This window comes from Alnus glutinosa, chromosome 14, assembly GCF_958979055.1.
Source record: "Alnus glutinosa chromosome 14, dhAlnGlut1.1, whole genome shotgun sequence".
Lineage (NCBI taxonomy): Eukaryota > Viridiplantae > Streptophyta > Magnoliopsida > Fagales > Betulaceae > Alnus > Alnus glutinosa.
Window position 1 is genome coordinate 2,163,424 of NC_084899.1, and position 23,588 is coordinate 2,187,011.

Sequence of the window (23,588 nt, forward strand, 5' to 3'; positions counted from 1 at the left end):
TTCCGAAGATGCGGGCCTAAAGATTCGTTATACAGATGTCAATAATCGAGGCCACTAGTTAAGGTGGTTTGGTGTTGGTACAGAGCCCAGAGGCTCCAAACACAGTAACAACAGAGAAAAATAAGGGGAAAGAACAAATAAACTCAGAAATAAACAAGAAATTACAAAAACAGTAACATAAGCAGCAGATGTTTGGTTGATGGAGAAGGAGTGGGAGCCTTCCGTGACGGTGCGTGAGGTCCACGCGCCGCCAAGGGTAGGCCTCTCAGCATCAAGAAACGCCGGTTTCGCCCGAAACCACCAATGGCCTAAGCGTTGGGAGGCTATGGGAGCGGACGTGGTCGCCACGCGCCAGCGAGAGCGAAGAACTCTCTGGCGCGTGTAGGCCACGCGCTGGTGTGTAGGCGGCGGTAGAAAGAACGGAGATCGTTGGTGGAAGCCAAGGATGCCGAAGAACCTATTGGTGAGGAGCATGTCTTGAAAAAAATTGAAAAAGGAGAGTAGATCTAGATCCAAAAATTTCAATCATAAAACCTTTCAAAAAATTACAGAGAACACGGTGAGGGATGTAGGGAATCACCAGAAACAAACTCTGTGTGGAGACAATAAACCAGAAAACAAGTAAAGTATTAAAAGGATAGATGGGTAGATGGAGCTTTTGCCTTATCTCCAATGACTTAAAAACTGTAAATATGTAGGATGGATGACGGAAGGTGAGAATCATGGGTGGTTGGGAGGTGTGGTGTGGTGTGGTGGATAGGTGAGGTATGGAACGGAGATGACTCTCTTCTCAGTCTGGGTAGGACAAAAGCTCCATGTCCTGATGGATTTACAACCCTGTTCTATGTAAAGTATTGGGAGCATATTAAATCCACTGTTTTAAGTGCAGTTGGGGATTTCTTTAGCTATAACCAGTTGCTTCGGGAGCAGAACCATACTTTCATTGCACTTATACCAAAGAAACTTGGAGCTTCATCGGTTCAACAATTCAGACCTATTAGTCTCTACAATATAATTTACGAGATCATCTCCAAGCTTCTGGCAAACAGGTTGAAGCCACTTCTTCCTAATTTTATTTCTCCGTTCCAAATAGCCTTTGTCCTTGGTCATCTTATATAGGATAATTCAATTTTTGACTCATGAGATGCTTCAAACCCTTAAACATAAGCGCGGAAGAGGAGGTCTCATGGCTATAAATATTGACATGGAGAAGGCCTTTGATAAAATGGAGTGGCCATTTCTCCTTGCTATCCTCAAATAGCTAGGATTCCATGACAAATGGATCAATTAGATTAGAATCTGTATATCCACAATTTCTTTCTCAATGTTGTTAAATGGTAGCTCTTTTGGCCATTTTCGGCCATCTCGGGGATTAAGACAAGGTGACTCTCTCTCACCTTTCTTATTTATTATTGGAACTGAGGCTCTATCTCGTCTGCTTCATAATAGTTTACGTGGTTTCAAGATTTCTCGTTCCAATGCTTCTTTAAACCATTTACTGTTTGCGGATGATCTGATTATTTTTACTTCTTCTACTTCTTCTGAAGCCTCTCTTATAAAGACTTGTCTTGATAAATACAGCTCCTGGTCTGGTCAGTCTGTCAATTTTTCAAAATCAAGTATTATTTTCAGTAAGAATACAGATGCAGCTACTCGGATTAGCATTGGATCCTTTCTTCCCTTTGCATCAACACCTACTTCTGCAAAAAATTTGGGTCTCCCTATTTTGTTTGGCAGGTCGAAACATGATTCATTTGTTGATATTCTTAATAAGGTCAATGGGAAAATAGAAGGATGGAGATCTAAAACTCTTTCACAGGCAGGCAGGCAACTCAGTTCTGATCAAGGTTGTAGCTTCTACTATTCTGTCTTATGTTATGAGCTCTTTCTTACTTTCGAATAAATTCTATCATAAGTTGGATATCGCTTTTAAAAATTTATGGTGGGGTTTTCTGAAGGATAAAGCTAAGAATTTAACTCTTAAGTCTTGGGTTTCTCTCTGCTAGCCGAAGGATAAAGGTGGATTGGGGTTTCGTTTAATGAAAGATATCAACTTGTCTCTTATAGCTAAATTGGGTTGGAAGCTTCTAGTTGATCATGATAGCTTGTGGGTTTCTATTTTTAAAGCAAAATATATAAAGTATGGGAACCTTTTGACTTGTCCATTGAGAAGCGGCTCCTTTATTTGGAATGGTATTAAAGCTATTGTTCCATTACTAGCTTCTGGTGCTTGCTATCTGCCATCTATGTTAAGTCAGTTATTGGTTTGGACTTCTCCATGGATTCCTACAGTTTTAGGCTTTAAACCGGAGATCCGTATTCCTTCTCTCAGTTCATTATATCCGCTTTCCATCGCTAAGTTGTTTAATCCATCTACCAGTTCTAGGAATTTGGAAATTTTAACATTTTTGTTCTAGCCGCACTCGGTGTCAGAAATTCAGAAGATTAGGTTGAGATCCACAAATGATTCTATTCTATGGACTCCTGCATCTTCAGGCAAATTCTCCACTAAATCTATGCATCACGATATTACCACATCTCGAGGGGTTTCTATTTCTCCATTGAGTGCTTCTACGTGGAAAAGCCTTTGGAAGTTGAAGATGCATCATCGATTACGTTTATTCCTTTGGAAAATGATTTGGGATATTATACCAACGAAGATTCACATTTCTTCTTCGATCTATTCCTAATTCTACTATGGATACATCTTGTTCTCTTTGCTCATTTCGTACTGACTCCATTATTCATTTATTTTTCTCATGCCCTATAGCTCGAGTGGTTTGAAGGAACTCTTTTTGGCTTTTGGATATTCTTGCTATAAGAGTTTCTTCTATGGAATCTTGGTTGGACTCAATTCTGTACTCGGAGAAGATTGTATTCCTTTATATGACTACCACCTATTTCAAATTTTTGCAACGGTGGCTTGTGATCAAATCTAGCCGGCAAGGAATAAAGCGCTTCATGACGATATAGTACCAAATGCTCTTGTTATATCCTCTACTATTAACTGTATTGTGAAGCATCATCATTCTGCTTGGACCAATAAGCTTGTGCCAAAGATTGCGGTATGGGAAAGGCTTTTCCCTCCCTTTTACAAAATTAATTATGATACAACGATTCGTCTGGAATTTTCTGCTCAAGCAACTATTTGTAGGAATTCTCTGGGAACCATTATTGGCTGTTCTACGATTATTAGCCCTCCCTGTTCTCCAATTTTTGGCGAAGCCACAACAACTCTTCTAGCTTGTCAGTTGGCTTTATCTTTGAAGCTTCAGCATTTCATCTTAGAAGGTGACTCTCTTGTTGTCACGCTGTTTCTTTAGAATCATAATCTCACACAAGACTGGAGAATTTCTTCTATTATATCCCATATTTTCTCTGATACTTCAACAATAACTAGCTGGTCAGCTAGTCACGTTAACCGAAGTGCAAACTTCTGTGTCCATCATGTGGCAAACTGGGCTACAACTAGGTTTTCATTTAGCTGCATTCCCAATTCTTCTTATCACTTTGGATCCTTTCCTACTTGTTTTGGAAAAGAATCGCTTTCTTCATTTTTAGTGCCTTAGCTTGGTTAGTTCCCCTTTGTATTTAAAACAAAAAAAAAGGGGGGTAAGAAAATTATAGAAGAAACCACCATATTTAGCTTAAGTGTCGTAAAAGAAATTATAACAATATATTATTATTATTATTATTATTTTGGTAGTTTTTTTAATTATCTAATTCTACTCTCTTTCTCCTGTAAAATTTGAAAATAAATCTAGACCGTTAAAAAAACTTCGAAAAAAAAAGGTGCTATAATTATTATGTTTAAAGCAATTAAGCCAAATAAAAAATAATAATACCGTATACATTTTCCGATTTATTATTAACAGCTATCACCTATGTGGTCGGAAACTAAAATAAGGGTAATTTTGTCAAATGGAAAAGTCAACTCCAGGATTGGTTTCCATGCACCTTCCTATACCGTAGTTATTCTTCTGTTTCCAATGGAATTCAATTCCGCGGTAGTCCCATCGATTCCGTTTCCTACCCACTTTCTTCTTATCAAAGAAAGATCTTTCTCTCGCTCTCTCTCGGTTTAAATTCAGTCATTAAATTTATCATTACAAAAAAATCAAAATCCCTTTTCGGTCCCTCTCGCGTCGGATTAGAACCCCATTTTTTTTTAGCCAATTTTGCTTTGCAACTCGAAGGATCTGAATTTCGGTCTCACTTTGGATAATAACTATGCTACATAGGAGTTTCAAGCCCGCCAAATGGTAATTTCCACCCTTCTTTTTCTTTTTCTTTTTCTCTTTTGGCAGATTTTCAGTCTCTGTTTGGTTTCTGAGAAATCGTAGGAAATGAAAAGAAAGTTTGTAGTTAGTGAATCGGGTTGCCAATTAAACATTTAATGGATTCTTTGTTGTGTACTCTCTCTCTCTCTCTCTCTCTCTCTCTTAAATCAAAGCCATGTTTGTCTTTGTTTCTTCTTTTTTGTTTGTTTGTTTGTTTGTTTTTGTTTTTGTTTTTTCCCCCTTGGGATTTCGGATTTTTTACTTTGATTGATGAATCGATGAGAATTTGTTGAATTTGGACTGGTTGGTTTTTGTGCAGCAAAACAGCGTTGAGGCTTGCGGTATCGCGCATAAAGCTGTTGAAGAATAAGAGGGAAGCACAGCTGAAGCAGCTAAAGAGGGAAGTAGCCCAATTGCTCGAGTCTGGGCAGGACCGGACCGCTAGAATTCGAGTATGTTATGCAGATCCTTCTTCGTGTAGAATTGTCTATGGGTTTGAGTTTCGTTGATATCTAATCACTGTTATGATAGTATGAATTCTAGTATGCTTATTATAGTTTATTCACCATATGGAGTCAGTCTGTGCAGGTTGAGTTTTGGTTTGGTTGACCATCATTTTTATGGATATTGTTTTCTCCATTATACGGTATTGTTTGTGTTAAAATAATCAAGCTCTTTAGCGGCGTGCCTGAAGGTACTGGTGATTGTAATAATCTGAGGGGGGCTATGAATGGTGAATGTATTGTCCTAGAATTGCATTTAAAAGGGGAAAAGAAAAAGAAAGAAAAATTAAGCACTCCTAATGGTCTAAAAGAAACTTCTATGGTAAGGGAATGGTACAAATCTGTGAACAAGATGGATTGAAAACTTTGCATTATTTAGTGAAATAAATTTTTGGTCCTTGAAATAAGACCTAGGTTTGATTTTTATTGTTGAGATTAAAAGATTTCTACTTGAGTCCTTAAATTATTTAAATGATGGCAATTTGACATTCCACTCCTCAAATCAAGGGAAATTGCTGATATGACAACCAGAAAGATTAGGTGGCCTATCAGTAGAATGAGTAATGCTATGCACTACACTTTTATCCCACTTTGCTGATGCAGTACTGTCAATCCACCATTAGATATTGTTTTTATTTAAGACTGATTGACAGTGCCACATTAGTAAAGTGGGATAAAAGTATGGTTTCTGGCATTTCTCTAGTAGAATATGTGGCATGGGAAATGACCACATGGAATCTGCCAGGTTAACAATTAATAAAATTATTTAAATTTTATTTTCTACTTTTTATTGATAAAAAACCCTCACTTCTGGTCTACCTCCCCCCTCTTCCACCTCAAACCCATCATAGTATCACCATCATAGAGTTTGGCACCTTAGCCACTTAATTTTTACTTTTGTTTTCCTTCTTCTTCTTCTTCTTCTTCTTCTTCTTTCTCTCTCTCTCTCTCTCTCTCTCTCTCTCTCTCTCTCTCTCCACCTTCGACCCCACTTCTCACACTCCCCCTCACTCCTCCCTGCACCACTACACCTCACCCAATTCAAACAGGGAAACAAAAATCTTTTCTTTCATTTTCCTCTATTTTCTTAGCCACAAAATAGAGTTTAAAGCAATAAAAAAGATAAAAAAATCAAGGCAGGAGTGTAAAAGTGCAACTGAGGCTGAGATTGGCGATCTTGAGGATCCCCTCGTCCTTGGTGGCAGTCACATTATGGGGCTTGAGATTGCAGTAGAGAACATCGTGGGAGTGGTAATGGGACTGGTCCTTGCAGAACTCGTAGACAAAGATCTGGACCAAGGCAAGAGGGAGGGGTCTTGGATTGGGGCACTTGCATGGGAAGTGATGAAATTCCTGGGATCAGTGCTAAGGAACTCGAAGACAGAGAAAGAGGGAGATTATGTTCTTTTAATGAAAAGTGAAAAAAATAAAGAACTAATTTTTTTTTTTACTAATTGCTGACAGGGCATGGCATATACCATATGGTCATTTCACATGCCACATCTACTATTGATGTGCCAGCTCATCTCTCCGTTTGCCACGTCAGTAATTTTTTCCAGTTCGACAATGAGAGGACTAAATTGGAACTTTTAACTTTTAGGGATGAAAATCATACTAGGCCAAATATCAAGGGCCAAAAGTATATTTCAGTATTGCAGTATTCATATGCTCATTTTCAACTGAGAGAAGGATATCTTAATCAAAAGTTGCATTTTGGAAAGAAATATTTCTTGGATATGAAGTATACAATTTCCTGGCTTTGACAGCTGAAGTAGTATCAAATCAATCAGGACCAAGATCTTTCCACTTTTATAAAGTAGTATATTTAATGCCATTAATTTTGCTTTTATAAGGCTAAGTAGCAAAGTAGCCAATATTAACTTCATGCTTTGGCCCTTTGCTTCCAATGTCTTACCTTGAAGGTAAATTAAATCCATGTTTTTGTGATTTGTCCTTTCCTAAGGTTTTTATGGTGATAGAAACTGTATGCTTTTGTTTTTTTTCCTCTACTCTTTTTCATTTGTTTCACCTATCTTCTTTTTCTTCTCTTTTTTGGTGACTTTTCTTTTTATCCTGCACCTCAGGTTGAACATGTTGTCAGGGAGGAGAAGACAATGGCTGCATATGAACTTATTGAGATATACTGCGAACTTATTATGGCACGCTTACCAATGATTGAGTCGCAAAAGTATGTAAATGTGTAAAAAAATAATAGTTATTTTGAGTAACCTTAGCATTTTCTTGTTAGCATGCATAATTACATACACAAAAAATTGGTGAATAAGTGTGTGCATGTGGATAAAAGCATTTTCTTCAGAATGTTTTAGAGATCTAAGCTTCTTTGTTCTGCTAGAGACATGTATGTCAATGTGGAAGATCATAATTTTGCGTAACTTGAGGCCAGTAAAGGGGGCTAGACTTTTTATGTTGGGTTACAGTCCTGTCTAATTATGTGGCTCTTAAGTATCTATCTACCTATTGTGTTCTTTTGAGTGAGACATGAATTACAGTCTTGCAGGTGCTCCACAGTCTCCACTATTAGATTTAGTTTAAGATCTTTAAATTAGGTTGATAGCTGACTCACAATTCTATTAGAAGTAAATTTCAACCTTTTGATCTTAACTGTGAGGGGTTGGGTGTATAAAGGTTTCTCTTGCCTGTGGTTAGAAAGATAATATTATCAAAATAATGACGTCTTAGTTGGTCTTACTGCCAAACTTCTTAGTTCTTGAGTTTTGAGAGCTTGCTTTGTGCTGATCTATTTCATATTTTTCCAGAAACTGTCCCATTGATCTGAAGGAAGCAATTTCAAGTATAATATTTGCATCTCCAAGATGTGCAGATATTCCTGAGCTCACGGATATCCGCAAACATTTTACAGCTAAATATGGAAAAGAATTTAGCTCTGCTGCTACTGAGTTACGTCCAGATTGTGGTGTAGGTCGCATGGTAAGTTTCCGGACGGCATGCTTAACTGTTCTTGATTGGAATTACAGAGGGTAACGTACTCTGTCAAAGATCAAGGGTTTAGTGTCACTGCTTATTTTTTAATGTCGTCCTATTCAGTTGGTTGAGAAATTATCTGCCAAATCACCTGATGGTCAGACCAAGATCAAAATTTTGACTGCAATTGCTGAGGAACATAATGTTAAATGGGATCCTAACTCATTAGAAGAGAAAGATACAAGGCCCCCTGAGGATTTGCTGGTAAGATGTGCTCATTTCAAATTGGTCCATACATTGCTTGGTGTGACATTATCATAGAGCATAGCCAATATAAAAGTTACAAAGTAGCCTGACTGCCTTTCATTGTTTTAATCGTTTTGTTGTTTACTAATATCATTTTCAAATATTTGATCAGAATGGACCAAGCACTTTTGAGAAGGCCAGTAAATTATTTGTGGAGCCTCATGTCCAAGCTCCACCTAATCATGATGACAACAGACCTCCTCCAAATGTTCAAGCTCCGGTTAAACATGATGCAAGGCATGATGTATCTGGAAATTTCTATGAGCACAACACAAGATTATCACCTCGCTCCCAAAATTTTGATTCTGCACATGGTGGCGCCAAAAAGGACACAGCATTTGGCACATTTCATCCAGAAGCAGGATCGTCAGGTATGTAAAGTGTCCATTTGAAGATGGTAAATTCTTACTCGTTGAAGGTTTTACATTGGGCCAATTTCTTATTATCTACACTTTCTCAAAGTGGATTTATGGGCTTCTGTCTTGTAGGAACTGGGAGTGAAGAGAGAGAATCTAGGCATACATATTCTGGGGATGGCAATGCTTTTTCTTTGGGTAGGAAGAATTGGAATATGGAATTTAAGGATGCTACTGCTGCTGCACAGGCAGCTGCTGAATCTGCAGAGCTTGCAAGTATGGCTGCCAGAGCAGCTGCAGAACTTGCAAGCTGTTCACAGGTCAATAGCCAATATTCTACGGAATCACACAAGTCTTCTGCTTATGGGCCAAGTGATGAAGGGTCTCAAAAATATGCTGGGTCCAAATTGCAAGGTGAACATCCTGCCAAACATCCAGTTAATAATGCCTTTCTTGAAAGAAACTCTTGGAGGCATGGTGATAAAATTGATCGCACTGAGCAAGATATCCTGCCAGGAACAGCTGAAAGGTTTTACAGGGATGATCATGAGAACACTGACAAGTCTAGCTGGTCATCCATTGATAATAACCCATTGGTTAATAGTTCCCAAAATACAGGTAGGTATTCTCGAAAGAATTCATCTGAACTAGAGAACAGTAATTCTTTAGGTGAATTGAGTATGAAGAAGCAATCCAGCAACAGTGGGTTAGAAATCGTTAATGAACCCAATGATCGTACGGAATCTGAGAACGTTGATTATATTGAAGATGCAAGGCTCAGAAAACAATCTAGCAGAGCTTCCTCTCATTCTCATTCAAGCACTTTTAGTGATGATGCTGATCAGGAACCTTTTGTTATTGATGAAGGAAACATCCCTCGTAACAATGAGAAGACAAATTCTTATGACAATGCTGCTATGGTTTATGATGAATATGGTTCGGATGATGATGTTGGGAACGAGTTTAAGGGACAAGAATTTAGTTTGTATTTTTCATCTCCAGGTAGAAAATCACAGGCAAATCTGTTAGAGAATACAAATGCTTGGAGCCCCAGGAAAAACATTGATGAGCTATTTGGAAAGTCCATTTCCCAATCACATTCTTCCAGCGAGCTTGTATTTTCTGAAAGTTTGAGAAGTTCTACGGTTCCTTCACAACCAAACGATTTCTTGCATTCTTCCTACGAGCGTCATTCTTCTCCTGTATTTTCTGGAAGTTCGAAAAGTTCTACGGTTCCTTCACAACCACATGATTTTGTGCATGCGACTTATGATGATTCAGATGGCCAGAGTTCAGATGGTGAAGAGGAGCTGGAGAAATCAAAGCTTGTTGGGAATACGGATCCTAATATGTATCCTCGCGAACAGATTGTTTACTCCAGAAATTCTGAGCTGAGCAAGAGTGCAAGTCATGAGTTAATAGCATCTTCATCTGCAGAGAAGGAACATGTGGCATTTAACAGAAAGCCATGGTCGCCACCCTCTTCAGTTGATTTGGAACCCATGGAAGAACGCCTCGAGACAAACCAAGCAAAGGAATTTTGTGGTGTATCTGATAAAAAGTTTGGTTATGGTGACCAGCCATCTCCAAAACTTAAAAAATGGGGATCAGATTTGAGCATTGAGGACAAGGAGCAGGCACCACCATTACCTGATACTTGGAAAGATAATGAACTACTTAAGGAATCTAGTTTAGAAAGTGGTAGCGAGTTGAACTTTGGAAAATTGACAGGAGGCCTTCGAAATAAGGGTTTGAGGCGTCCACCTTATACTAGAAGTCCATCAGGTAATGCTTCATCATTCAAACAAGCCTCAGGCGATACTTCTTCGAAGATTGAGCAATCCTCTTCTCCTGCAACGGTCAGGGCTACAATTGGTCCTGATGCTCGCAATCAAGAGCCATACAATCAGAAAGTGATTTTAAAACAAAGTAAAGAGCTAAGCACTAGAACTCGATCCCGAGCCCCAGCCCCGGTTTCATCTTCTGATTCTGATAATGATGATTCAGAGGAACCCACACAGCAGACTATTAGCAGTAGTCGACAGACGTACAATCAGAAAACAGGCACTAAAGTAAATCAAAATTCAAGCCCAAGGGTCCCAATTACATATTTTGATGCAGATCCTAGCGATTCGGAGAAAGATCTTCCTAAACAAGCTTCCATCAACAATGCTCGTCCAATTTCTGGATTTTCTCGACGGACAAAAGCCTCTTCTCCAAATACCAGTAGGAGTTCTTATTTGAAGGCTAAGGGTATATCTGAGGCATCGTCAACTCCGGAATACAGAGCAGAAAGGAAACCCTCTTCAACGAGCTTCTATGCTACTGAAGCCTCACAAAAACCCTTGCCTCAGACCAAGAGCTCAGATCAGTTTGGAAGTTCTGAGCAGCGTCGATCAGTAGAGCAGGCATCTAAGCCAATACCAGAATCCAAGAAGTCCTCGAATGGGGGAAGTTTAAAGTCATCCACTATGAAACATCCATCTGGTTCTCTTCCAAAGATATCAACATCACGTAGCGCTGATATTTCCAAGTCTTCCAGTTCGGAGTTTCCATCTACTGAAAAGGCTAGTCATGTTCATCCAAAACTTCCTGACTATGATGCCTTAACTGCGCACTTCGAGTCTCTCCGACAGAATCGCTAATATATTTAGTTGCACATATGATGTAGGTATTTATACGTGCTTTGTAATTATTGTTTTGATCTGAGAATCCAGTGAACTTGGTTGGTTATAGGATGTGTTAGATGAAAGTTTCCTGTCCAAAAACGCGCTAGTCAAAACAGTCATATAATTTTTGTGTCTATTTTTTATTTTTTTTGAAGGGATATAGGGGTTCATTTGTTTGAAAATTGATGTAACGTAATAAAATGTCTTGTTTTGGTTGAGCTTGGATATCAAAACTATAAGAATGCCGGCCTGTTTATTTTAGGCGATTCTAACTTGTGACGGTCTCTCATTTGTCCAGAATAATGGCTATTCAATTTTTAGTTGCTCTTTTTAGACGTTTCTTTTTCTTTTTCTTTTTTCTTTTTATAAAAAAAAAGAAAAGAAAAGAGAGGATGGCTTGATGTTAAAAAGTATTGGAGATGATGAGGCTCACAATGAAAAAAATTATTTTTAACTTTTAATCTTTTACTACTTTTGCAATTAAGTACTCAAACTTTAAAAAGTGTTAATTTATGGTATTTATCTTTTAATTTTTTTCAATTTCAACCTTCAATTTGAATTTTTCATTAAATCATGTCAAAATTTTCAAAATATTTATTTTTTTTTAAAAAAAAATAAAAATTGTAAGGATTCAGGTTTTGATCAAAATATAACGAAATTTACAAAAATATTAATACCTGAATATATATATATATAAAGCACTGGTATTTTAGAAATTTTAACATGATTTAACGGAAAATTTTAATGAAAGTTGAAATTAAATGAAAAATGAAAAATGAATGATTTAAATTAACACATAATTACAAAAGTGATAAAAGATTAAAAGTTACAAACAAAGTTTTCCTAACCCACAATTAAATTAGGATCAGAATCACCTACTACAATCGAGCAGAAAATCGTAAGAGATTCATGCTCGCTGGTGCAATCCAGGCAAGAGGATTGTAGGAAATCCCGATCCACTGAATTCGCATGTTTACAACCTGGATGGTTCACACACACAAATGCATTGGACTCACTGGAGCATGTTGAGGATGTTGAGGGCATCGTGCGAGGATTCACTTGCATTAAAATAAAAAAAAAACACAAACACTCGTTCTCGAGGCATCAGAGTGTCGGCCAAAACAAGAAAGGCAGGACTAGGGAAGGCTTAACGCTAGGAAGGAAAATGATTTAAATCTGAGACCAGATTAGTCCAAAACTGTTATCCACTTTCTTTTTAGAGACACAGGGTGGGACAATTGTTGTACAGTCTTTTTCCTTTAAATCATCTCCCACCTGTTCCTTTTTATTAAAAAATTTTAAAAAGGGACCCATGAGGACGGTTTTCCCTCCCCCAGTGAATCACTCCTCAGCTTAGAAATACTCTTTATATTTTACATGAAGTCAACAGTTTTTGAGGCCCGCACCTTTTTTTAACTTTCTAGATTCCTCGTTTCTCGGTGCGCCACCCACTTGTTGTGCTGAAACCAGATTCAGGGGACTCAGCCGGCCAGTTCAGTTCCTCAGGTAACTTGTTACTCCATCTCAATCTCTAGTTGGAAGCTTTTCTATAAATCTTGGCAAAGCACTGTCACAACGTTTGGATCATTTATGCCTTTATTCATATCAGCACCGCCTTCTATAACTGGCCGTCTTTGTGTTCATCCCAGATTCCCAGCTGGTATCATAGTATTTCCCTTTTAGCTGCTTTTCTGTGTTTCTCTTGGACATTTTCTTTTCCTTTTGTGGGGTTTTGTATGATCGAAGTGATCTGAGTGAGAAAGGTTAATATATATATATATATATATATATATATATATATATATATATATATATATATATATATATATATATATATATATTATGATCTGAGTGAGAAAGAATATTTCCCTATAAGCGCTGCCACCTATTTTTTGCATTGCAGAGCAATGGAAAACACCAAACAGCAACAATTCTTGCCAAACCCAGTTGTATTGCAGAGTCAGGAGTTATATGAGGTATTTTCCAATCTTACCTTCTTTAGATTTTCTTCCATTAATTATATGGTGCTTTTTTTCTTTTAGTTTTTGACATGAATCTACAATATCACTGTTCTGGTAGTATATACTGGCCACCAGCGTGTACCCACGAGAAGCAGAGCCTCTAAAGGAGCTAAGGGAAGCTACTGCAAACAATCCGCGGTAACTTTTCTTTGCTGAGTGATTGAATATCAGATAATGTGTCTTTCCTGTAATGTAAAAGAACCTAATCCTGTGCTAACATGTAAATCAATGTCTCACCAAGAAATTTCCTCAAGGGGAGCGATGACAAAACCATCATATCAGATAGTAATTAATGACAACAGTGAGTTTAAAATGGTGCTGATTTGAAAACGTGAATTTTTTTCACGTTTTAAATCGTCATTTTTTTTCAAACACGGGGCATTTTCTTTTCCAGAGCATTCTTCGGTACGTCACCAGATGCAGGTCAGCTAATGGCCATGCTCTTGAAGTTAGTGAATGCCAAGAAGACAATTGAAGTTGGGGTCTTTACAGGATACTCTCTTCTCCTCACAGCTCTTACCATTCCTGATGATGGCAAGGTTTGCAAAACTGTATATTGAGTAATCAATACCGTCTGTCAAAATATCTTTGTTCCTGCCTGATGATATATGGCAAGGTTTGCAGATCACAGCCATAGATGTCGATCGGAAAACATATGAGACGATCGGCTTGCCAATTGTAAAGAAAGCTGGCGTTGAACACAAAATTAACTTTATTGAGTCACAAGCTTTACCAGTTCTTGATGAACTTTTGGAAGACGTAAGTAAGCTTTACCACGCAGTTCTTCCTACTTCTGAGCTTCACCTGATGAAAGCCCTGTTTTTGTTCTTATTTTCACTTTACAAGAATTTGATTGCAGCCAAAGAATGAAGGGAGTTTTGACTTTGGCTTTGTGGATGCGGACAAGGACAATTATTGGAATTACCATGAGAGGATGATGAAGCTGGTTAAGGTTGGTGGGATGGTTATCTATGATAACACACTGTGGGGAGGATATGTTGCGTTGCCTGAAGAGGCTGTTCCAGAAAAGAAAAGGGCCTGGAGGCAGACTTCCATTGAGTTCAACATCTCCATCTCTGCTGACCCTCGCGTTGAAATATCTCATGCTTCAGTGGGTGACGGTATGCTTATCTGCAAGCGAATTTGCTGAGTATCAAAAATAAACCTGTAGTGATATATTGCAAGGCTTTCTGTTAACATGTTGAAATTACTAATAAGAATTGTAAGCATGTGATGCAGAACCCGTTAATGTTCACTTCTACAACCAACAGCGAGCAGGCATCACGTTTTTTATAGCAAGATAAATACTGTTGAAGTATGAAGATTAAGAATACGTTTGATACGCAGAATAAATGTTACATTCTAAAAAAGAAAAAAAAAAAAAAAAGAAAAAGGAAAAAAGAATAGCCTTAATAAGAATAGAAGAAGTTAGAATAAATAGTCTCGGTGCTAAAGTATACATATATACTCTAATACTTGGAATAGTAATTTCCTCTTAGACCATAGGAATAGCTATTTTATTTCACTTTCTTCCATCTCCGATAGAAGCTATTTATTTTTTCTAATAGAATAGTTATTCTATATACCAAACGTAACCTAAGGTTGTTTGGAGTATATTGCATGTACATGCTATCAAGTGTCTTTATTTTCCTTATCCGTCAAGTGTTTTATTTGTTGTTGTGTTCCCGTTCAAGTCCAACTATATATGTTTCAAAGTTCAAGTCCAAATGTTCTTTATAAATCCAATGATTAGAAAATCATAATAATATTTAGGGTTAACTACATTTAAGCCCATCATGAACTAATTGCTATGTTTCAAAAATGTTTCCGAAACTGACAGCTATGTGACACTTTGAAAACGTCAAATTACTATTTTGTTACAATTAAGCTTTTATGTTAGCATTGACTTTTAGATTGGATGGAAAAGTTGACACATGCAAGGCAGGTGACAACTTCAACAAACAAAAAAAAAAAGAAGAAGAAGAAGAAGAAGAAAGGGAAAAAGGGAAAAATTACCAAAATGCCCCTCAGCTTATATATATATATATTCATTTTACTTTTTTTTTATTTCTTAAATTAAAGAGAATTGATAAGATATCCCCCGTAGCCAATCCTAGCATGCCATGTGGCATGGATAAGGATACATTATCATTTAAAGCCTCCCACTTCTCTAATTTATGATAATACCCCCACCATGTCAAATCTCATTTATAAATTGTTATTTAGCCCATCATATTTAATTCCATTAAAACTTACTCTTATAATTAATTATTTACTACCTTGGGACTCATTTTTTAATACTTATTTCCTAAAGACCCATTATTAGTATTTTTATTACTCTAATTCTATTACTTATCTTAAACTCATTTTATTTTGGATAATATAAATATTATCAATTAATATCTAATTATTAATCCTATCTTATTAAACAAATATAATTTATTAACACTAAATTCTCTATTTATTTTCTTGATCTTTACGACACGTCAATAATTATTAAGAGGATCTAAATCCACTATTTTTAATAATTCCAATTGTTTATTGAATAAAAAATTTGCACAAAGCGGTAGGAGTTGAGTAGGAAAGGCTCAAAAAGGAATTTGGATCATCTCTATTTAGTATAAAAGTGAGGGTGTAGTTATCTTTTCACATTCCATGAAAATGTAAAAACAACTAGGGTTTGCAGAACCCACCCATGACCGCGAACCCATCCTGCCCCGCACCAACCTGCCCCATCAATAATGGACATAAGACATTTCTAGAAAAGTACAAACCCTAAATATGCCAACTCGTGATTTTATGGGATGGGTTGCGGTATTAAATTTTTTCCCACCCGCACACCCACCTCGCCCCGCAATCCCTTTATACTCATACCATCAAATTTTTTCCAAAAAAATTATAAGAGTCACGACTCCTCACAACAAAACTTTATCGTGAAACCCTCAAACTAGACGGCGAGGGCGCAGCGTGATTCATTGATTCTTTCCTATTCTAGCCCATTAAATGTGGACGTCATTGGTCTCCCTCTCGGAATATCGATCGCAGCTGTCATTGCTCTGGTTCGAAAGCTTTGCTTTCTTGTGTATTTATTTGGTTTTGTTTTGGATTTATTAATGGCTACCCGAGGCGCAGCGGGTTGACTATTCACTATGCGGATTGCGGATCTCAATTTTCAAACCCGTTCACTGCAGGGCGGGTTGTGAGAAACATGCAAATCCGTCCCGCGCCCACCCCTAAAAACAACTATGCCCGCTCTGTTACACTAAATAGAAAAAATCTTTTCCATAATCGCCATATGGCTTAAGATTTTAGATCAATAACAAATTTTTAATTACTGGTTTATATTATTATATCATCATGCGATGCACGTGCATAAATAAAATATGAAGATTACTCGTTGAAATTTAAAAACAATCATTTTTATTACTTTATAGACTTTTCGTTTCTCATTGTGCCAGAAGTCGTGTCCCCAACTTGTTTTTGGAAACTTTTATAAAACTTTGAAAAAGTTTCACTTTTAGTATCTCTATTTTTTTTTTTTTGAAATTACACCTTTAATTTATAAAATAAAAAAATAATAAAAAATTGTTAATTTAGTATATTCATCTTTTAATTTTTTTCAATTTCAACAATCCGTTAAATTTTTTTTGTTAAATCATAACGGAGGGATGCCAAAATTCCAAAAATACTAATTTATATATATATATATATATATATAAATTGTAAGGTTTTAGGTGTTGATCAAGATTTAACGGAATTTGAAAAAATACTCATACCGAATCTTTAAAAAAAGTTAATTTTTTTTTTTCTTAAAAAAAAAAAAAAAACACGGGGTATTTTGCTTTTATTCCTTGATATATTTACAATACATGAGACTCTTATTTGTAAGAGAATTGTGGTCGATAAGTATGATAATCAAATCAATCTCATATATTATCCTACAATATCCCGTCGCAATTATATGAAGAATATATTTTCTAACATAAGATAGGACGATTTAAGTCTGATTGCCAACCCTTTTTTCTTTTTTTCTTTTTTCTATTCAAAATATTAACTAACAACTTTTTTTCAAAACACAAACATAAAACTCCCTCTTTTTACCTTTACATCAATTTTTTTTTTTAAAAAATAAAAATAAAAATTCAACCAAATCACAAAAAGCACTTCCTAATAAATTTTGTTTTGTTTTTTCATTTTTTTTTTTACAATTTCATGTAAAATATTCAATTGGGGCATGATCCTGCAAATCGAGTTCTGACAATCTCCATAGAAAAGATATTCAGCGAATCAGCGATCGAGGTCTTAATATACACGTATTTGTAAAATCATTTTGTAATATGATATTATTATTATCATTATGATGGTAAAATTTCCTTACCTAATGAAATTAGATATAAGTATTTTAATTTTGTTTCTGGATCTTCAATTTGGTTTATTAATTCCAATATTATTCTTTCTTCTCTTGTTAAAGTATTTATATCTTTTCTGCACATATTCTTATTATTATAAAAACATAATCTTATTTCAATATCAGAATATTTAATATTTTGAGATATAGTATTGTTATTATTAATTTGTAATAATTCTTCAGATTCAAATAATATATCTAAGAGTTGGGATTTAGCTTTAAGGTTTTTATTTTTATTTTTTATTTTGCAATTATGACTATTTTGATTATATTTATAATGTATAGGTTGTCTCTTATTATGCTGAAAACTTTTAAAGCTTTTTATCTTATAAGGTTTGTATGATCTTATCTTCTTTTTATGAAACTTATACTTAATGAATGATATTATTAAAGAAATAAAACAATTTAGAAAACCATTTTGATAAAAAGATCCTAATTCTTTTTTATCATATTTCTTATCCTTAAAATGATTTGTTAATCTTAAATCATAAATTATACATAAATTTAATTCTATATGTTTTAATGCATTAATAATTCTTCTATATGTAAGACTCATACAATCATTGTAACAATTATTAAGTTTTTCTTTAACCTTATGGGCAAAATAATTTATAAATCTTTCTTTCCAAAAAGGGATTCTATTATTCATTTTGATTAATAATTCTAGAAGAAATACATCTTTATACCACTTAAAATCTGTTGAAGAAAGATATTTTAAATGTTTCAAATTTTTATAAATATTTTTCTTATATCTTAAAACATCTTTTATAGATTGATTTGAAACAATATTAAATATTTGATAATCTGATTTATTAGGACATTTATAAGTATTTGCTATTATATCATGCAAGATATCTAAAATTTCATAATCTGATAAATCATCTATATTCCAATTATGCAAAGCATTAGCTATGTAAACATTTCTTATTTTAGCTTTTAATCCTAATTCTTCAAATTGTATATCAGGAGGTTTAGGATACCAATTATGAATTATAGAAGTATGTGTTACATAATTTCCTTTATAATTATTCCTAAGTATTATTCCACTATCATTTCTATTTTCTAAAATCATTCTGTTTAGATCTAGATCTTTAGATTGTAACTTTTTAATGTCTAATTCTATTTCAGATTCTTCTTGTGATCTTTCTAAAATTTTATTATGATTAGAAATAGACATATGATTTTTATTCTCTTGATTTTTTATTTTAGAAATTTCTTCTAATAATTCTGTATCATTAATTTTAAAAGAAAATTGTAAATTCGGAGGAGTTTCATATAATAAAAGTCTTTCAGTTTCTTCTTTAATTTTTAATGAATTTATCTGATTTTCAATTCTATTTGTTTTGTCATTAAAAGCTTTTATACACGTATTTGTAAAATCATTTTGTAATATGATATTATTATTATCATTACTAGGACTAGCTTTTTTAAAAGAAGAAGTAATTAATTTAAGAGGTGAAATAACTAATTGTGATTCTTTATGAATAAGGCTTAATGATTCATTAGGAGTATATTCTTCATGAATAATTTTATTAGGTAAAGGACTAATTTCATTAGGTAAGGAAATTTTACCATCATTATCTTGTTGTGTAATATTATTTATATTTTTACTATCATCATTAAGACTTGTTATTTTAAGAGGAGAAACAATTATTTGTGATTCTAGGTATATAGGAGTTATAGATTCAGAAGGAAGATTAGAAGAGTATACTTCTTGAGTATTTTCAGTTTTACTAATATTATCTTCTTCAATGTTAATTTTTTCATAATTATGCTCAAACCAGGGGAAGAAATATATATCTGTTCTTAATTCATTCATATGATTATACCATCTAGTTCTTATGTTATTCTGTTCTATTTGTGAAAATTTATTAAAAAACCATTTTCTCTTATTATCATTTTCAGGAGACATAAAATCTTTTCGTATTTTATCTTTATTTATTTCATAATTTCCATTTAACTCATTTCTAATTTTCATCATAATTTCAAAATCTTTCATAACCCTATTTTCTCCATTATTTATATCGTTCCCATTATTACTATCAACTAAAGAAGGCCTATGAGACCTAGAGGAAGAGTTCCTAAAGATTGAATCCATCATTTGTTTTAATATTCTAAGTTTTCAATAATCAGCTTCAAACTACTAACTGGACCACTGCCTGGACCACCCTCAACGCTCTCCTGGCAAACGGGCTAAACCAACGACCTTACGCTAAACCAACGCTAGCAGTTCGGACTGACCACCTACGACTCGGAATATTATCGCAAACTCTGAACCCTCTCTCTACTCACCCTTGGCTCTGATACCATAAACTCACCCAGGTGACAGTATTAAAGAGAAAGACAGTATAATAATGAAGATAATGAGTATTATGAAGATAATGAAAGGAGATGATGAAAGATAATGATTTAAAATAATTTAACAAAATAATTCAAAAACATAATACAAAGGAGAATCATATAGTGAAGAGAAAGACGAAGTAATAAACATACTTGATTATATTGATTCAAGAAGTGATGATACAAAGCCTTGATGCGAGGCAAGATAAGATACAAGGAAGGGAAGGGAATAGTACACTGATAGTACTGATACAAAAGGATAGAAAGGCTAAAGGCTTAGAAAGGCTGATGGCTTCTTTCTGAAAGCTTCTTTCTGAAAGCTTCTTTCTAAAACTCCTAAAGGCTTCTCCAGGCTTCTCCCTTTAAAACATAACTTACATGCCTTTATATAGGCGAAAAGGAAAAGAAAACTACAAATATAAACAGTAGAAAATATTCGGCATATCTTTTAAACAGTAAAAGTAATAATTCTGAACGGCAATAATTCAATGTTCTACGTGCTTTCCGAATAGTAAAGCACCAATAATTCTTTGGTCTTGTGATCAATAATTCTTGAGTCTTCTGTACTGGCTGATACATGAACTGATTCCATGGACTGATTCCTGAGGAATAATTGATTGTTTTGTCTTTTGTGGCGGCTGATACATGAATTCCGACAATGATCCCAAAAGTCTTGATGCCATAATAAAGTTGCTTGTCTTTTGTGGCGGCTGGTAGCTGATGCTGGTAGCTGATAATTCATAAAGTTTGATTTATAAGTCTTCATTCCACTAATGCGTCTTCAAAAGTCTTCATATAATTAGGTTGCCATAATACATCTGTCATAATGCATCTTCATAAATGATTCTTCTTAAAGTCTTCTGATTCATAAAATCTTCATAATTCTAAGTCTGCATAATCTGCATAAGAATCTTGAGCATATCCTGCTAATACTGGTTCATCTTCATTTTCATCTTCATCATCTGATAATTGAGATAGAGTTTCGAGCAAATGCTTTTTAAACTCATGCTTTGAATTGGAGGAGGCTAATTTGGCCTGATTAATGTTCTTCTTTACAAGAAACTGATTCGAGGCTAGGAATTGTTCCGTGCATAATTTATTAATTCTTGTAATAATATTATCATAAGTATATCTATCCCACCATTTGACTGCAATAGTGCGGACAACGTATCTGATATTATTATTGGGAGACTGAGGACTATTTTCTGGAGAGAAGAAATTATAATCTCAAGACATTATCCAAGGAATGCTAAAGTAAAGGAAGAAATAAAGTTTTGGGGGAAAATTATTGAAAGGAGATGGAGAAGGATGAGTCTTTGAATAATCTAGAAATTTGTTGTGAAGAGGAGGAGGTAAAATACCAGTTTCTGCTCCAAAGAGCTTCCACCAATATTCAAACCATAATGGTAATGATTGGACTGGATGAATTTTGTCAAAGATAAAAAACCAAGAATGTTGATATCGATCATTCTGAAGATAGAAGGTATTATACCAAGCTTTTTGATAATCAAAATAATTATAAGTTTGGGGATAAAAAGTTTGTGAAAATTTTTTGCCTTGCCAAAGGTTATAATTCCACTGGGCTGGTGAAAGCACCTTTTTTATAGTACATTTAGAAAAGGCAATTCTTTTAAGATCTGAGTCAAATTTACAAGGAGTATGAGATAATATGACTGATCCAGAATCTACTAGGATGAATTCATAAAATTTTTGAGATTTATATTTCTCTTCTGGCATAAAATCCCATCCTGGCGGAAACACTTTTGTTACTAATTTTCTGGCATTCTTCTCATGCTGATACTCAAATTCAATAGGGAATAATTTTGGCTGGACTGTTTTGTATTTATGCAGTATTTGAGATGGTTGGGCAAAAGTGGGTATTATTGGTGCAGGACAAGGAGAACTTATACTATCTGATTTTGAAGAGGAATGATCCTTTGAGGAAGATGATGTTGTCTGGGAAAAAGTGGCTAATTTAGAAGATAAAGGAGGAAAGTTTCCTAAGATAGTAAACTTATTCTGAGTTGGGACAACATTCGATGGAGAAGTGAAAGAAGGATTATTCTGAGATGATTGCTTATTAATAGCATAATCACCGGGATTTTGAATTTTTGATCTATCTGGCTTATTCATTTTCCCTGAAAGAAGATCATGGGTTAAGAAATCAGGGATACTATTTGATTCTCTTTTTATATATTCAATTTTAAAATCAAAATAATTTAAAGGGGTTAAAATGACTTTAAATTTTATAAATATTTGCTTAGAAGCTATATTATTATTATCTTTTTGAGGAATTTTTTGTAGAATTTCCGCTGGAAATTCTTCATACTTATTCACCTTAGCTTTTCCTTTCTCCGCTGGAGTTAGGCGCTTAAGATCTTGAGGAATTTCCGCTGGAAATTCTTCATACTCAACACAGATAATAAATTTTTGATTTAAAAGATTATTTTGAAATTCATGAATGCATAATACAATGGCTAAAATCTCTTTTTTGATAATACTATAATTTTATGGAGTATACCGTATATCAAAATGATAACAAACTACATAGACATAATATTTTCTACCATAATATTCTCTACCTATTTTTGGGACATTGGTTTCAATAATTCTAAAAGTATTAGAGGAAGGGAAACCTAGGCATGTAAGGATTTTGACATGTCTAATGATTTCTGTATGTCGATCTGACCAAAAAGGAGAATTCTTTTTTAATTTCTGATAATGAGATTTGCAAATGATTCTAAAATTCTTATCAGAAATATAATTTAAGTTTTCTAGAAATCTTTGTAATTGATTCCTGTTTTTTATTTTATCAAGAATTTATAATGATTTATTTATGAAAATATTCTGAACAATATTATGACCAAGAAAATGAATATTATTCAAAGATAAGTTGATTTTAGTTGGTGAAATTATCAATCCATTATTATTTATGATTTGGACAAAAGCATGTAAATGTTTCCAATTTTGTTTGATTGATTTAGAGAAGATTAAAACATTATTTATGGAAAAGTTGGTAAAAGGTGTGAAAATATTATTCATAACATTTCTAAATTTTCTGAGAGCATTTTTAAATTCAAATAATATATCATTTCGTTCATAATGGTTGAAGGATATTATAAAAGCAATTTTATATCTATCATTTTTACTTATTCGAATTTGCCAAAATCTATTTTTCATTTTAAATTTTGAAAATATAGTAGCATCATTTAATCTTGAAAGTAACTTTCTTTTATTAAGAATTGGATACCTTATCCATTTTAAAGTTTTTAATTCAACATTTTTCTGAACATAAGAAGTTGAATAATTCCAAGATAATTTACTTTTTCGTTTTAGATATTTTTGTAGTAAATTTTGGATTTCTTTATTACAATAATCTAATAATTCTTGATTAATTTGGATAGGCCTAAATATTGTTAGTATTATTTTCTTATCAAAATTTGATTTATAAGGTAATTGAACAACATGATTCTTATTATACTCAAAAGCTTTTGAAATATTAGCACAAATTTCTGATTCTATTTTTCTTTTAAAACTTTTAATTCTTTGTTGTAATAAAGGATCATTTAATTGTCCTTTTATTCTTTTATGTTTTTGTTTTAAGAACATTATTTGTTTGGAAATATCATTAATATCTTTTTTTATTATTAGTAAAATGAATCTGAATAAGATTTTCTTTCTCATAATTCTTTTTTCTATTTTTATAAAAGAATCAAATAATGCTAAAAATAGATTCCTTACTATTATTCTAGAAGTAATATC

The 23,588-nt window shown here is 34.0% G+C and overlaps 2 protein-coding genes across 2 annotated transcripts; both read left to right on the top strand.

Moving 5' to 3' along the window:
* Window positions 1–4,020: 4,020 nt before the first annotated feature.
* Window positions 4,021–11,275, top strand: LOC133857001 (uncharacterized). Its single transcript, XM_062292089.1, has 7 exons — window positions 4,021–4,262; window positions 4,600–4,732; window positions 6,868–6,971; window positions 7,561–7,732; window positions 7,850–7,990; window positions 8,145–8,403; window positions 8,521–11,275. Exons 1-7 carry the CDS (start codon window positions 4,231–4,233, stop codon window positions 11,031–11,033), a joined length of 3,354 nt encoding a protein of 1,117 aa, XP_062148073.1. The 5' UTR covers window positions 4,021–4,230; the 3' UTR covers window positions 11,034–11,275.
* A 1,131-nt stretch (window positions 11,276–12,406) lies between these two features.
* Window positions 12,407–14,342, top strand: LOC133857379 (probable caffeoyl-CoA O-methyltransferase At4g26220). Its single transcript, XM_062292632.1, has 6 exons — window positions 12,407–12,563; window positions 12,961–13,033; window positions 13,137–13,216; window positions 13,473–13,617; window positions 13,703–13,837; window positions 13,938–14,342. The coding sequence occupies exons 2-6, from the start codon at window positions 12,965–12,967 to the stop codon at window positions 14,226–14,228; spliced, it is 720 nt and encodes a 239-aa protein (XP_062148616.1). The 5' UTR covers window positions 12,407–12,563; window positions 12,961–12,964; the 3' UTR covers window positions 14,229–14,342.
* Window positions 14,343–23,588: the final 9,246 nt, after the last annotated feature.